The sequence below is a fragment of the Perognathus longimembris genome, chromosome 25, assembly GCF_023159225.1.
Source record: "Perognathus longimembris pacificus isolate PPM17 chromosome 25, ASM2315922v1, whole genome shotgun sequence".
NCBI classification, from domain to species: domain Eukaryota; kingdom Metazoa; phylum Chordata; class Mammalia; order Rodentia; family Heteromyidae; genus Perognathus; species Perognathus longimembris.
The window spans coordinates 7530316-7542815 of record NC_063185.1 but is presented as its reverse complement, the minus strand read 5'-3'; the positions used below and the strand labels follow the sequence as shown (position 1 = coordinate 7542815).

The 12500-nt window shown below is 42.7% G+C and overlaps 1 protein-coding gene and 1 pseudogene across 1 annotated transcript; one reads left to right on the top strand and one right to left on the bottom strand.

The window, feature by feature from the left end:
* Positions 1–4917: 4917 nt before the first annotated feature.
* Positions 4918–10858, bottom strand: LOC125341789 (microfibril-associated glycoprotein 3-like; the record flags this gene model as incomplete). Its single annotated transcript, XM_048333878.1, has 3 exons — positions 4918–5801; positions 10260–10434; positions 10823–10858. Coding segments are annotated over 3 exons (1095 nt in total), but the record flags the coding sequence as incomplete, so codon positions are not given.
* On the top strand, positions 9212–9431 carry LOC125342105 (annotated as a pseudogene).
* Positions 10859–12500: the final 1642 nt, after the last annotated feature.

The window sequence follows — 12500 nt, the reverse complement described above, 5'->3', positions numbered from 1 at the left end:
TAACCCCTTTGTACATCACCTTTACTTCAATTAAAAAGCTAGGGACAGTTCAAATGTCAGGACCAAGCAAACAAACACCTCCTCCCCACCGCCCCCAAACCTAACTTGATATTCCTGAGATTCCTATTCTTAATGGGCCAAATAAGCAACCATTGAGTTTTCTGTAATTCCAGAATATTCCAAACATTGCCTGTGGCCAATTCTGATCTTGAGAATTTGTTCCCATGTAAAAAATAGGTTTCCAGTCTAGACTGGGCATGTGGCTGGCATAGCTATCTTACTCTTTCTCCATGTTTGGTCATCAGTGGAAGAATCACAGTGCCAGGAATATATAGGGGGGCGGGAGAGAGAGAGAGACAGAGACAGAGACAGAGATAGGCAGAGACAGACACAGAGAGAGGGGAGGGCAGTCACACTGGTAGGTTGGTATGTAGGTTGAGTTGGATTCAGCCAAAGTATCAGGTTGTTTGTGATGCTGAAGTTCAGACAGGAGGCCTGCTGTGAACTCTGGCCAGTGTGATGAGCCAGACCCCCAGCTTTCCCTCTCTAGTTTCGGGGCTCCCTTCCGCTCTCACCTCCCACTAGATGGGGTATTAGCCAAGCTGTCCTTAGGAAGCTCTTCACTCACCTGTTTCAGAACCACGACTGCGATCAGATCTTACCCTTCCCTGGAGAAAACTGCTGCTGCCAGGTATGGGCAGATTTTGTGTTCTGGAAGTTTCAAACTCCATGGATAGCGATGAGCTGGGCCGTCTCGTCTTTCAGGGGGCTCAATGGATCCCCATCTCACACAATTACTCTGTTCATGTACATGAGCTTCCTTACTCAGGGAGCTCCTGTGGTCTTCTCTAGGGCATTCTAGAATGCCGTGCTACTAGTTGCTGTCTCTTTCTGATTTCATAAGCTTCAGAATTCAAGGGACTGACAGATTCCAGCTCAGCCTCTTCCTCTCCACGTGTCGTAATTGCCTCTACCTGGGTGGTATCTATTCAAAGAAATATTCTAGCCTGCCGATGCCATCCTTGAGTGGAGCATAATGTGGCTGCTAGGCCGGGATCACTAGCTCACACCATGGCTAGAACAGTGCTGTAGTTACCAGGACAGGCAGTGTGGTGACAAGACTGGAAATGGAATTGTATCCACTAGGAAGTGTTGAGCCAGGCACCAGTGGCTCACACCTGTAATCCTACTTACTTCAGGAGAGTGAGATCTGAGGATTGCGGTTCAAAGCCAACCCAGACAGAACATTTCATGAGGCTCTTTTCTCTGCCTATTGACAAAAGCTCTAGAAGTAGAGTTATGGCTTGAGTGGTAGATTGCTAGCCTTGAGCAAAACAACTATGAATTCTGGAAGGTATGTGCTGCGTGTTTTGTCATATGGCTACCCTCTGATTGTCTCTCCACTTCCTGTTGCGTGACTCCCAGTCTCTCTAGGCTGCCAGTGTGTCTACGCAAGTCTCACTACTATTAGAAGAGCCATTCCCATAGCTGTCACACTGGCCCTCCCCTCCTGCCCCCAGCCCCCGGGGCCTCCAAGAGAAGGCTGGTAGGCTCTCTCTGGATGCCAGGTTCCTCCTGTGCTGTATGGCACTGGTTGTGACTGCTCCAGTGGTTTTCCCAATATGATCTGCCCTAGGAGTAGGCTCAGGAATTCCTGCACCACACCTGTGCAGCTAGCTTCCTTTTTTCTTTTTGCCAGTCCTGGGGCTTGAACTCAGGGACTGAGCACTGTCCCTGGGTGCTCAAAGCTAGTACTGTACCTCTTCAGCCAAAACACCACTTCTGGTTTTTTCAGTGTATGTGGTGCTGAGGAATTGAACCCAGGGATTTATGCATGCTAGGCAAGCATTGTACCTCTAAGCCACCTTCCCAGCCCTCAGATTAGTGCTTTTGAAAGCTTATATGAAAGTGGTGAGTAGGAAATAGAAACCTCAGGGGGCCTGACTCAAGAAGGAAGCTCTAAAACCAGATAGAGTGGAGAACATCAGTAGATCTAGCATTTGGAAGGCTGTGATGGGAGGATCTTGAATTCAAGGCCAGTTTGGCCTACACAGTAAGACCCTGTCAGGAAAGAATGAGAGGGAAGGAGAGGAAGAAAGAGTAAAGAAGAAGGGGCTTGGAGATGTGGCTCAGTTGGTAGAGTGCTAGCCAGTGAGTGAAAGCATCAAGTACTGAGTTCAAGTCCTGGTCCCCTTCCCCCCCCTCAATGAAAAGGGGGAACGGAAAACAAAGAATTAACCCATTATAACAGATGCACATCTGAGGACAGGCAGTTATCAAACTGATCATAAGCAGTGTTAGGAGATCAACTCAAAGAGTCTGTGTATAAGCAATCTATACAGATAGGAAGATATTTAAGTGTCAATTTTGGGGAAATTTATTTCACAAAACTATTTCACTTAAGGATGGTTCTGCGAAAATGCAAAATTTATATATGAGATAAAAGACTTATTCTAAATACATTTTGTTGGTAGCAGGCATTTGTTTATTATAAAATTCAGCAAGGTAAAAATATAATAACAGCAGTTATTGTCAAAAGACTAATTCAGAGGTCAAGTTCAAAGATCAAGGCTCTTACAAGAAGATGAAATTGCTAGATACATATAAAGAGAACGGGTTAAATGTTACTAAAGTGGTGGTGGTTCTCCCCCCCTTTCTAAAAAACTAGCTTCATAGCTGGTGCTGGTAGCTTGTGCCTGTAATCCTAGCTACCCAGGAGGCTGAGATCTGAGGATTGAGGTTCAAAGCCAGACTGGGCAGGAACACCTGGGAGTCTCTTACATGTAATTAACCACCAAAAAGCTAGAAATGGAGCTGTGGCTCAAGTGGCAGAGGGCCAGCCTCGAGCACAAAATCTCAAAGACAGCACCCAGGTCCTGAGTTCAATCCCCAGTACTGGTACAAAAGAACAAACAAATGAACAACAACCAAAGACTACCTTTACAAAGTAACAACCAACACCTACTTAATTCTAACTTACTTAGTAGCACTAAAATCTGGAAGAATGACCATCAATTATATACATATTTTTGTTGGTTCTGAGGCTTGAACCTAGGGCCTTAAGCATAACAGGAAAGCACTCTACTATTGAGTAATATTCACATCAACTTCCCCTTGGATTGAGACAAAAAGTCTGCTCAGGCTGACCTTGAACCTACTCTTTCTAAGTACTAAGATTATCAGCATGTACCACCATACCTAGTACCTACAATTATGTTTCTAAAATAACATGTGCAGGATACAGTGGAGCAGCCTACACTTAACTTTAAATGCAATACTATTTGTGCAAGCTTATAGATTGTTTGCAGTATTTTGTTTTTATGACAGCACTGTTTTCTAGCACTTGGATCATTATCTGTGTTCTACCTTAGGGTTCTAAACACTGACACCCCTTCTGAGAACACAAGAAGTAAAAACCTTTCCTGTTAATAGGCCCCAAGAAATGACCATAAACCTGCTAGATTAGGGCAGGAATGGAGTTCAGTAACTGAAGATCTGAGGAACATTCAGGAGATTACCCTTCCACAAGGTATTTTAACGCTTTCTCATTACTATTATCAGAAAAACATGGTGGAAGGGGAATTAAAGTGTTCTATGCTCTAAGATATGCTAAAGAGCCCTTGTTCTCATAACCATGTGTATGAAAACGATTTTCCTTACAGAAATACATGTCTAGGAGCCAAGGCAAGCTTTGGCAAAAACGATTAGTAGCTTTTGTTTGTCTCTGGAGGTTTCCATGGAAACAGCCTGAGACAGAGAAGGCAGTATTATCATCTGGTTGTGGAAGCTCACTGGTATCACTTCTGGTGAGTCTGGACAATAAGACACACAGGTTCAAGTAATGCTTCCATAACCAGGAACCTAATGAAGCCACATGAAGTGCCAAATGGAGCCCCACAGCCGAGCTCTTAAACTTTCCTGGCACCAGGCTTCCTGGAGAGTATTTACAATTCCATGATATCAGATCTCAGGCAGGCAAATAATGCCACCTGAGGTGTTTATTGCACAGAGCAGAATGGGGTGGTCTCATCCATCATTTTTCTCCTCCTTTATGTCTAGGTGATTCATGTGTGTACTTTAACACAATAATAGGCCAAACACATTCATCTAACCTTAGTTCAGGTAAGTGCTTCCCAGGGAGCCCACAAAAGCAGACCTACCTCAAAATTCTGCTTCGGGAGCCCACTCAAACGATCAACGTATAAAGAAAACAAGCAAAGACACAGAGAGTCATGCAACATTTAGCACCATTTTAAGACCAAGGAGAGCAAGAGTGTTGATAGAAGTCTGAAAAGGAATATGGGTTTTATCCTAGAACGGGATCCTAAACACACAACCCACTTGTAGAGTCCAGTATTTTTTTTTAAGGACAAGTCTGAGAAATTATTAATAGAATATCAAAATCCATTATTCATCACAGGCAGAGGAGCTGACATATAACACAGTCATGTGCTCCACCAAGAAGATTTAAGGTGGCAGACCACTGAAAAAGTATCTATACCTCTGTGTGCTATGCATGGATGTAGATTAAATTAGAACATAGAAGAAAGTCTCAGTTTGGTCTTTTCCACAACGAGGGACTAAAACTCTAGGGAAAGTTTACTCAAGAGATGTGCTGAAGATGGTTATATAAAGTTTAAAGGTAAGAAATTATGGGCAAGGAAACTAACTTTAGATCTCATCAAATTCAAATCTTTCATCTTACTGGTGGGAAAAGCTCACATGTCAACAGAAGGGTAGGTTACCTCTGAGCAGGATAATTGTGCCTTTTTCTCCCCCAACCTGTTTATTGCTTGGATGCCTTTAAATCTTTAACATGTGTTGCTTAAGGAAGCTCAGGGAAAATGACAAAGAAATGTCAGAAAGGATGCCACAGTTTTATGAAGATTTTTGGCAATTCATACTCTGATGTGCTTCCTATTTGAGGGGAAAATCCCAGTCATCTTTTGGTGAAAAAGAAAAGTTACTTTGAGAAGCAGGTTCTTTCCTGAGCCGCTGTGGTTGGTAGCAAGTGGCCTCACAGCTGGGAGTGTTCGTCTGTCTGTCTCTGTGGTTCGAGCTGGATTCCGCAGACCCTGTTTCATCGGGGTGGCTGCTGTCTTGAGAATCCGTGCCGATACTTTTGGTCTCTGACTGGAGATGGACGGACACCTGGACTGCTATTTCTTGGCCTTGTTCGTTGAGAGAGCCATCATCCGAATCTCCTCCTGGGGAGGTACTCCGCCCCATCTCTGGGTTGATCACATAGATGCCCCCTTGGGCATCCAAGGCAGGTCTCTCCTTCATTCTTTCCCCCATGTCATCAGGATCATCCACTCCCACGGCTTCAAACATCTCCTCCACAAATGCCCGGCAATTGAGAATCAGAGGTGGGAAGGGCACGCTTCTGGACAGCTCTTCGATATAGCGAGCAAACTCCATGGTCTTGAACTGAGTGACTTTGGTGAGCTCCAGAGTCTTGGCGGAAGTGATGATGGGGATGCACTTGGCGATCTCAAAGGCCTTCTGGAGTTTCTCGGCCCCTTCAGTTCTGAAGAACTCGTTGATGGCCTTCCCGGTCTTGCGGAGATGGCTGCTCATCATACACAGCCATGTGACATTCAGGATGAGCGTAATGGTGAAGGCGAGGAGGCAAACGATCATGTAGCAGATGCTCATGTCTCTGGAGGTGAAGATCACACGGAGGGTGACAGAGTAGGAGGCACGCACGGGAGAGGTGACAAAACATGTGTACAGCCCGCGATCGTCAAAGGCTACGTTGGTGATGTTTAGAAACTGATCAGAAACCAGCCATTTTCCACCTGATAAATCCAACAGAATTAAAAGATATAGATATATGCATAAAAATCAATTAACATGCAAATTGCCTCTTCAGTGTCCCACTTTTTTATAAAAGCCATTTAATGCATTGGTTAGATTCCACTGTTTAAACCACACACGCACACACACGCACACATGTTATATCTACTGCCAGAATTTAATTAGCTTGGAATTTTTTAAAAAAATCAAGATCTTCCTTTGTGACACTAATAAATGTCATCATTTCCTTTTTACTGCTAGACATAAAAAGTGTTTCAGGCTGGGTGCTGGTGGCTTTGTAATCCTCGCTATTCAGGACGCTGAGATATGAGGATCATGGTTCGAAGCCAGCCTGGGCAGGAAAGTCTTTGAGACTATTATTTCTAGCTAACCAACAGAAAATCAGAAGTGGTACTGTGGCTGAGCATTAGCCTTGAGAAAAAGAGCTCAGGGACAGTGCCCAGCCCCAGGCCCTGAGTTCAAGCCTCATGACTAATTAAAAAAAAGAAGTCAGGGAGACAGGTGTGTCTAAGCAGTACTTGATACTCAATGAGTAATCTCTAAAACATTTTTTCACATATATGTGTATACCACAACCTATGCCTGTAAAGATACTAAGATACACTCTAGAAATATAAAGCATATACCATACTTCAGAAATATGAAACAATGGTCATTTCTGGAGTGATGGGTTATAATTTCTATTATTTTTATTTAGTTGTGACTGTGTTGGCTTGCTCACTTTTTACAATGCACTTTTTTTTCTGTTTTTGCTAGTCCTAGAGCCTGTCCCTGGTTTCTTTCTGCTCAAGGCTAGCACTCTACCACTTGAACCACAGTGCCACTTCCAGCCTTTTCTGTTTATGTGGTGCCGAGGAATCAAACCCAGGGCTTCATGCATGCCAGGCAAGCACTCTACTGCTAAACCACATTTCCAGCCCTCTGTGAGACTCTAATCTCCAATTAACCACAAAAATCCAGAAGTGGAGCTGTGTCATAAGTAGTGGAATGTTAGCCTTGAGCACAGAAGCTTAGGGACAGTGCTGAGGACTGGCCCCCCCAAAAAAGGAAAGAGAAAGCTTTCATCAAGGGTCTATGGGTCTGAATTATTTTAGGGATGGACACATTAATATGTACTCTGGACTGTGCCCATCAAAATTGAGCTAAATTCAAGCTAGATTTATTTTTTTTTAGTAGCTATCACTTCATTAATGCAAAAAAGGGGAAAATATGTAGCTATAACCACAGCCATTATCCTATAAGTTTCTGTTCTCTGAACTCAGAGCTATGAAAGGATGCTCTTTGAATCAAAGAACTTCATAGACTCCATTAATCAACCAGGGTGCAATGACCATCATGGAAACTCCAGCTCACTTGCGGATAATAGCTCAAGATTTATGAACCTTACTCTAGACTGACATGCTCTTCAAACTCCTTGCACTTGAGATTCATAAAACTTAATACAATTTTCCAGGGCTGTTGCTGAAAGCACCAATGATGGATGTTAGTGGTTTTCAAAGTTAAAAAAAAAAAAAAAAAAAAAACACCCAGGAAAATGAACTGCCATTGAGCTTGGCAGGTTTTGTCCTAATGTAAGGCTTTGTTTATGCAGCAGTCTAGAATGGTCACACTGAATAATTCAAGTTTCAGATGTGTTTCTTCAGGCTATCCTACAGAAGGGAGAGAAAGGGGGTCCTAGTGTGGTAGGTTCAAATGTGGAACTCCAAATAATGTTTGAAATACACATTCTGGGCACCATTCTAGGGAATCTTATTTAAAAGGATTGATACATTTTCTTTTTCCATGTGCCAGTCCTGAGACTTGAACTCAGGGCCTTGGTGCTGCCCCTTAGTTTTCTCATGCATGCTAGGAGCTGTGTGACATCTCTTATCCTTTGTGTATGAATACCAAAGAAAGAATTACTAATTACCTCCTCTAGTAGTTTCCAAGATAATATGAATAACTGACATCCTTTATATTTCAAGGGGCTAGGCTCTTTCTAGCAAAACACTGCCAGCAAACCAACAAACAAAAATTATAGTGGTGGCTGGGAATGGGGCTTAGTAGTAGAGTGCTTGCCTAGCATGCATGAAGTCCTTGGTTCCATTCCTCAGTACCACATACACAGAAAAAGCTGGAAGTGGCACTGTGGCTCAAGTGATAGAGTGCTAGCTCTGAGCAAAAGAAGCTCATGGACAGTGCCCAAGCCCTGAGTTCAAGCCCCAGGACCACCCCCCCCCACACAAAAAAAAAATAAGGTGGCTTTTTCCAGGGTGTTTAGTTTGTAGAGATCTCAGAATTGAATTTTCACCTCTGGCTTTTCATGGCAACTCCTTTTGAGGGACATTATAGTTTAAATACTCATTATAAACATTGTTCTAGTATTGATTACTAATTCACAGTTCCACAAATATAATAAAATTAAAACCTATCAAAAAGTAAATCTTAGTTGATTATCATGTTCATGTAATTTTTAAGACTGAGGAATAAAAAATGGAAGAGAAACTTCCCTGTTTTCAAGTAAAGTATGGAATAGAAAAGAAATGAGCAGCTAGGTCCTTGTGTCTCATACCTGTAACCCCAGCTATGCAGGGGGCTGAGATCTGAGGATTCTGGCTGGAAGCCAACCCAGGCAGGAAAGTATATGAGACTCTTAATCTCCATTTAACCAGCAAGAAGCTGGAACTGGAGCTGTGGCTCAAGGGCTGAAGTGGTAGGTAGCCTTGAGCAAAAAAGCCAAACAAAAGTGTGCTCCCTAGTACCAATAGACACATACAAACACCCCCACACATACATACACACAGAGGCATACACGTGTACACATGAGCTGGAAGGACTTTTAGAACCTATTACCCTTCTTTTGTTGGGTCTGGTGCGGGGCTTGAACTTGGGGGCTCAGTGCTGTCCATGAGTAATTTTCCTCATGGCTGGTGCTCTACCACTTTGAGCCACAGTGCCATTTCTGGTTTTCTGGTGGTTAATTGGAGATAGGAGTTTCATCAACTTTCCTGCCTAGAATGGCTTCAAACTGTGACCCTCAGATCTCAGCTTCCTGAATAACTAGGATTATAGGCATGAGCCACCAGCACCTGGATTTTTTTTTTCTTTTTTAAAGTCCAGCCAAATCCCTCTTTGGTGTATGTACACATGCGGCTGACACCTCTGGCCCTGAACAGTATGCTGATTGTACAACTGTACATTGCTGCCCTCATTTAACTTCCATGAAGAAGGAAACCAAACTTCCAACGAGGAAGGAAAACAACTCACTGTCATCCTGGAAAGACCTTTTACATTTATAACTATTCCTTAATACATTTTTTCCCTTTCTGGTTAAATAATTGCTTTGTTCCTTTTGATAGGTATAATATTCTGGGGCCTTTCAAGAAGCTTTAAGCTGGCTGGTGGGAACAACATGGCAGACCGCCTCACGCAGCTCCAAGACGCGGTGAACTCGCTTGCAGATCAGTTTTGTAATGCCATTGGAGAATTGTAACAGTGTGGTCTGCCAGCTTCATTTAATAACATTCAATCAGCAATTAACAAAGACCAGCCAGCTAACACAACAGAAGAATATGCTCAGCTTTTTGCTGCACTGATTGCCCGGACAGCAAAAGACATTGATGTTTTGATAGATTCCTTACTCAGTGAAGAATCCACAGCTGCATTACAGGCTGCTAGCTTGTACAAGCTAGAGGAAGAGAACCACGAAACTGCTACCTGTCTGGAAGATGTCATTTATAGAGGAGACTTGCTTCTGGAAAAGAGCCAGAGCGCACTGGCTGACATCGCTCAGTCCCAGCTGAAGACAAGAAGTGGGGCCCACACCCAGCCTTTCCCAACTACTAGCACTGTCACACCCTGGGCTGAGTAAAGGACCGGCCAATGCCATTAGAATTCCACAGCAGATATACCAACACGGCAACATCAACCTCTCATACATGCTGGGTTTTTTTTCTTTTTTCTTTGCCAGGCCTGGGCCTTGGACTCAGGGCCTGAACACTGTTGATGGCTTCTCTTTTGCTCAAGGCTAGCACTCTGCCCCTTGAGCCACAGCGCCGCTTCTGGCCATCTTCTTTATATGTGGTTCTGGGGAATCAAACCCAGGGCTTCATGTATACAAGGCAAGCACTCTTGCCCCTAGGCCATATTCCCAGCCCATCAGCTGTTTTTAATTCTCTCTTCATTGTTGATACATAAACTTATAACATCCTGATGGAATCTGCTTTAAGTCCTCTTTGTGTCATCATTTGGTCCCCGCCCGCCCCCATGAAGATATTAAAACAGGTATACAATTGTGTTCATAATAGAATTAAACATATAATAAAGTTTAAAAAAAGAAGCTTTAAGCTATTCATCCTGGCATCATGTTTTTTGAGTTTTCTTGCTACATGTGTCTGAGAATAAAGAATATGAAGGAGTCCGATACATTGATACATTATAGCCTGACACAATTACTTTGCCTCTGCCATCCAGCTGTTGTCCTTTTGAGTTGTACCAATGGACATCTTCATGGGGACCGACTGTGAGAAGACACTCCATAGAAATGCTGGTGCCCTCTTTGGCTATGATGACGCCATCACCTGAGTGGGAATTTGCTGAGAATTCAAAGCTTGGGGGAAAAGAGGCGTCAGATGTCTAATTTGCTTCTGGGAGAGCCATGTGGTTGAAATTGACATCTTCCCAACAAAAGCAGCTGGCACAATCACCACTAAAATGAATAAGCAACAATGTGGCTTCATGGGAGAGAAAACAACAATAACAACAACAACAAAAAATCTTGTTTGGATTTAGGAAACACAAAAGCAGCTCTGCTGTAACAAGGGCACAATTGAAGATGCACTGCTTGGTAGAGAAGTTTAAAAAAAAAAAAGGAAAAAAGATAGATCCAAGTATATCTTGGAAACTTCAAGATTGAAAAGAGGTAAGTTGAGATGAACCTAAAAGAAAGCCAGATATAAGGTTTAACCAAGTGAGGTTTATAATAGGGTGAAACTATATGTTCTAGAAATAAATAGATATGAACCTGATTAGAATAATTGGGGCTGACATCAGGCAGTGATCAGAGAGAAGAGTACCTCAAAAATCTTACACAGAGATGGTAGTAGAATCAGCAATGAATTGAGAAACAATAGGCGTGAGGCTCCAGGGCCTAGCTTTGCTCCCAGCTGTACAGCCCTGGCAAGCAGCCTTCTCTCTGGGCTTTCTGCTCTCTTATTTGTCAAATGAAGCATCCTCTAAGGACAATTCTAGTTCAGAAATGCTATGGTTCTATTTCACACTAACAAATTCTATGCATCAGGGAGCCAATGAAGGCTAAAATACTTAGCTTAATGATCTTTTTATTTCAACCTGAACCATTACCATCTGTTGTTGTATCAATAATGGAAATCAACTGGTTCGTCATAATCATAATTGTGGAGTTCAAAATTGGTGTAATCCCAGTGCATATATAAATTAAGTATGAATAATACAGATACACCTGAGGTGGATTTTTTTATCTTTATGTTAGAAACAAAATTGTATTAACTACATAAATAGAGATAGTGCCTTCTCAGGCTATAAAACCTTCCTCTTTGGCAAACGTCCTAGAGGAATTTTCCATTAGGAGTTTCTCCAGAATTGAGACAAACAGTATGTTTAAAAGCATGTAGGAAGGCCAAATTTCCAGCTCAAAGTCTAGTAAAATTAGCTAAGGGAAATGGCAGCCTAAGTATGCAGTTGGTAGAAATGCAAATAAAAAAATATAAGGCAGGATTATCACACAAATTTAAAAGAACCAAATATCATGGATAAAAAGCAAAATAAAAGGGCTGGGGATATAGCCTAGTGGCAAGAGTGCCTGCCTCGGATACATGAGGCCCTAGGTTCGATTCCCCAGCACCACATATACAGAAAACAGCCAGAAGCGGCGCTGTGGCTCAAGTGGCAGAGTGCTAGCCTTGAGCGGGAAGAAGCCAGGGACAGTGCTCAGGCCCTGAGTCCAAGGCCCAGGACTGGCCAAAATAATAATAATAATAATAAAAATAAAAAAATAAATTGCAATTGTAGTTTTCATAGGATACAGTTTTCTTAGGATACATTCAAGTTTAAGAAGTGACCTGGTATGTGACTCAAGTGGTAGCATGCCCATCAAGCAAGTGTAAGGCCCCAAGTTCAAACACAGACCCAGTTCCAGCTGAGTGCTACTGGCCCATACGTGTAATCTTAGCTTCTTATACGTGTAATCTTAGCTACTCAGGAGGCTGAGATCTGAGGGTCATGGTTCGAAGCTAGTCAGGATGGGAAAGTTGGTGCAACTCTAATCACTAATTAACTAGTTAAAAGCCAGAAGTAGAGCTGTGACTCAAATGGAAGCTCACCAGCCTTGAGAAAAAAGCCAAACAGAACAAAAAGCCTTAAGTTCAAGCCCCAGTATCAACACTAAAAACAACAGCAATAACAAAGAGGGCCCTATATGAAAAATAGTGAAATTGAAAAGGACTGTGTGTCTCAAGCAGTAGAGCACTGGGCTTAGCAACATGAAGCACTGATTTCAAACCCCAGTACTTTCTTTCTTTCTTTCTCTCTTTCTAAAGATTAAAGATTTTTTAAAAAAAAATTTTTTTGTCAGTCCAGGGGCTTGGACTCAAGGCCTGAGCACTGTCCCTGGCTTCTTTTTGCTCAAGGCTAGCACTCTGCCACTTGAGCCACCGTGCCACTTC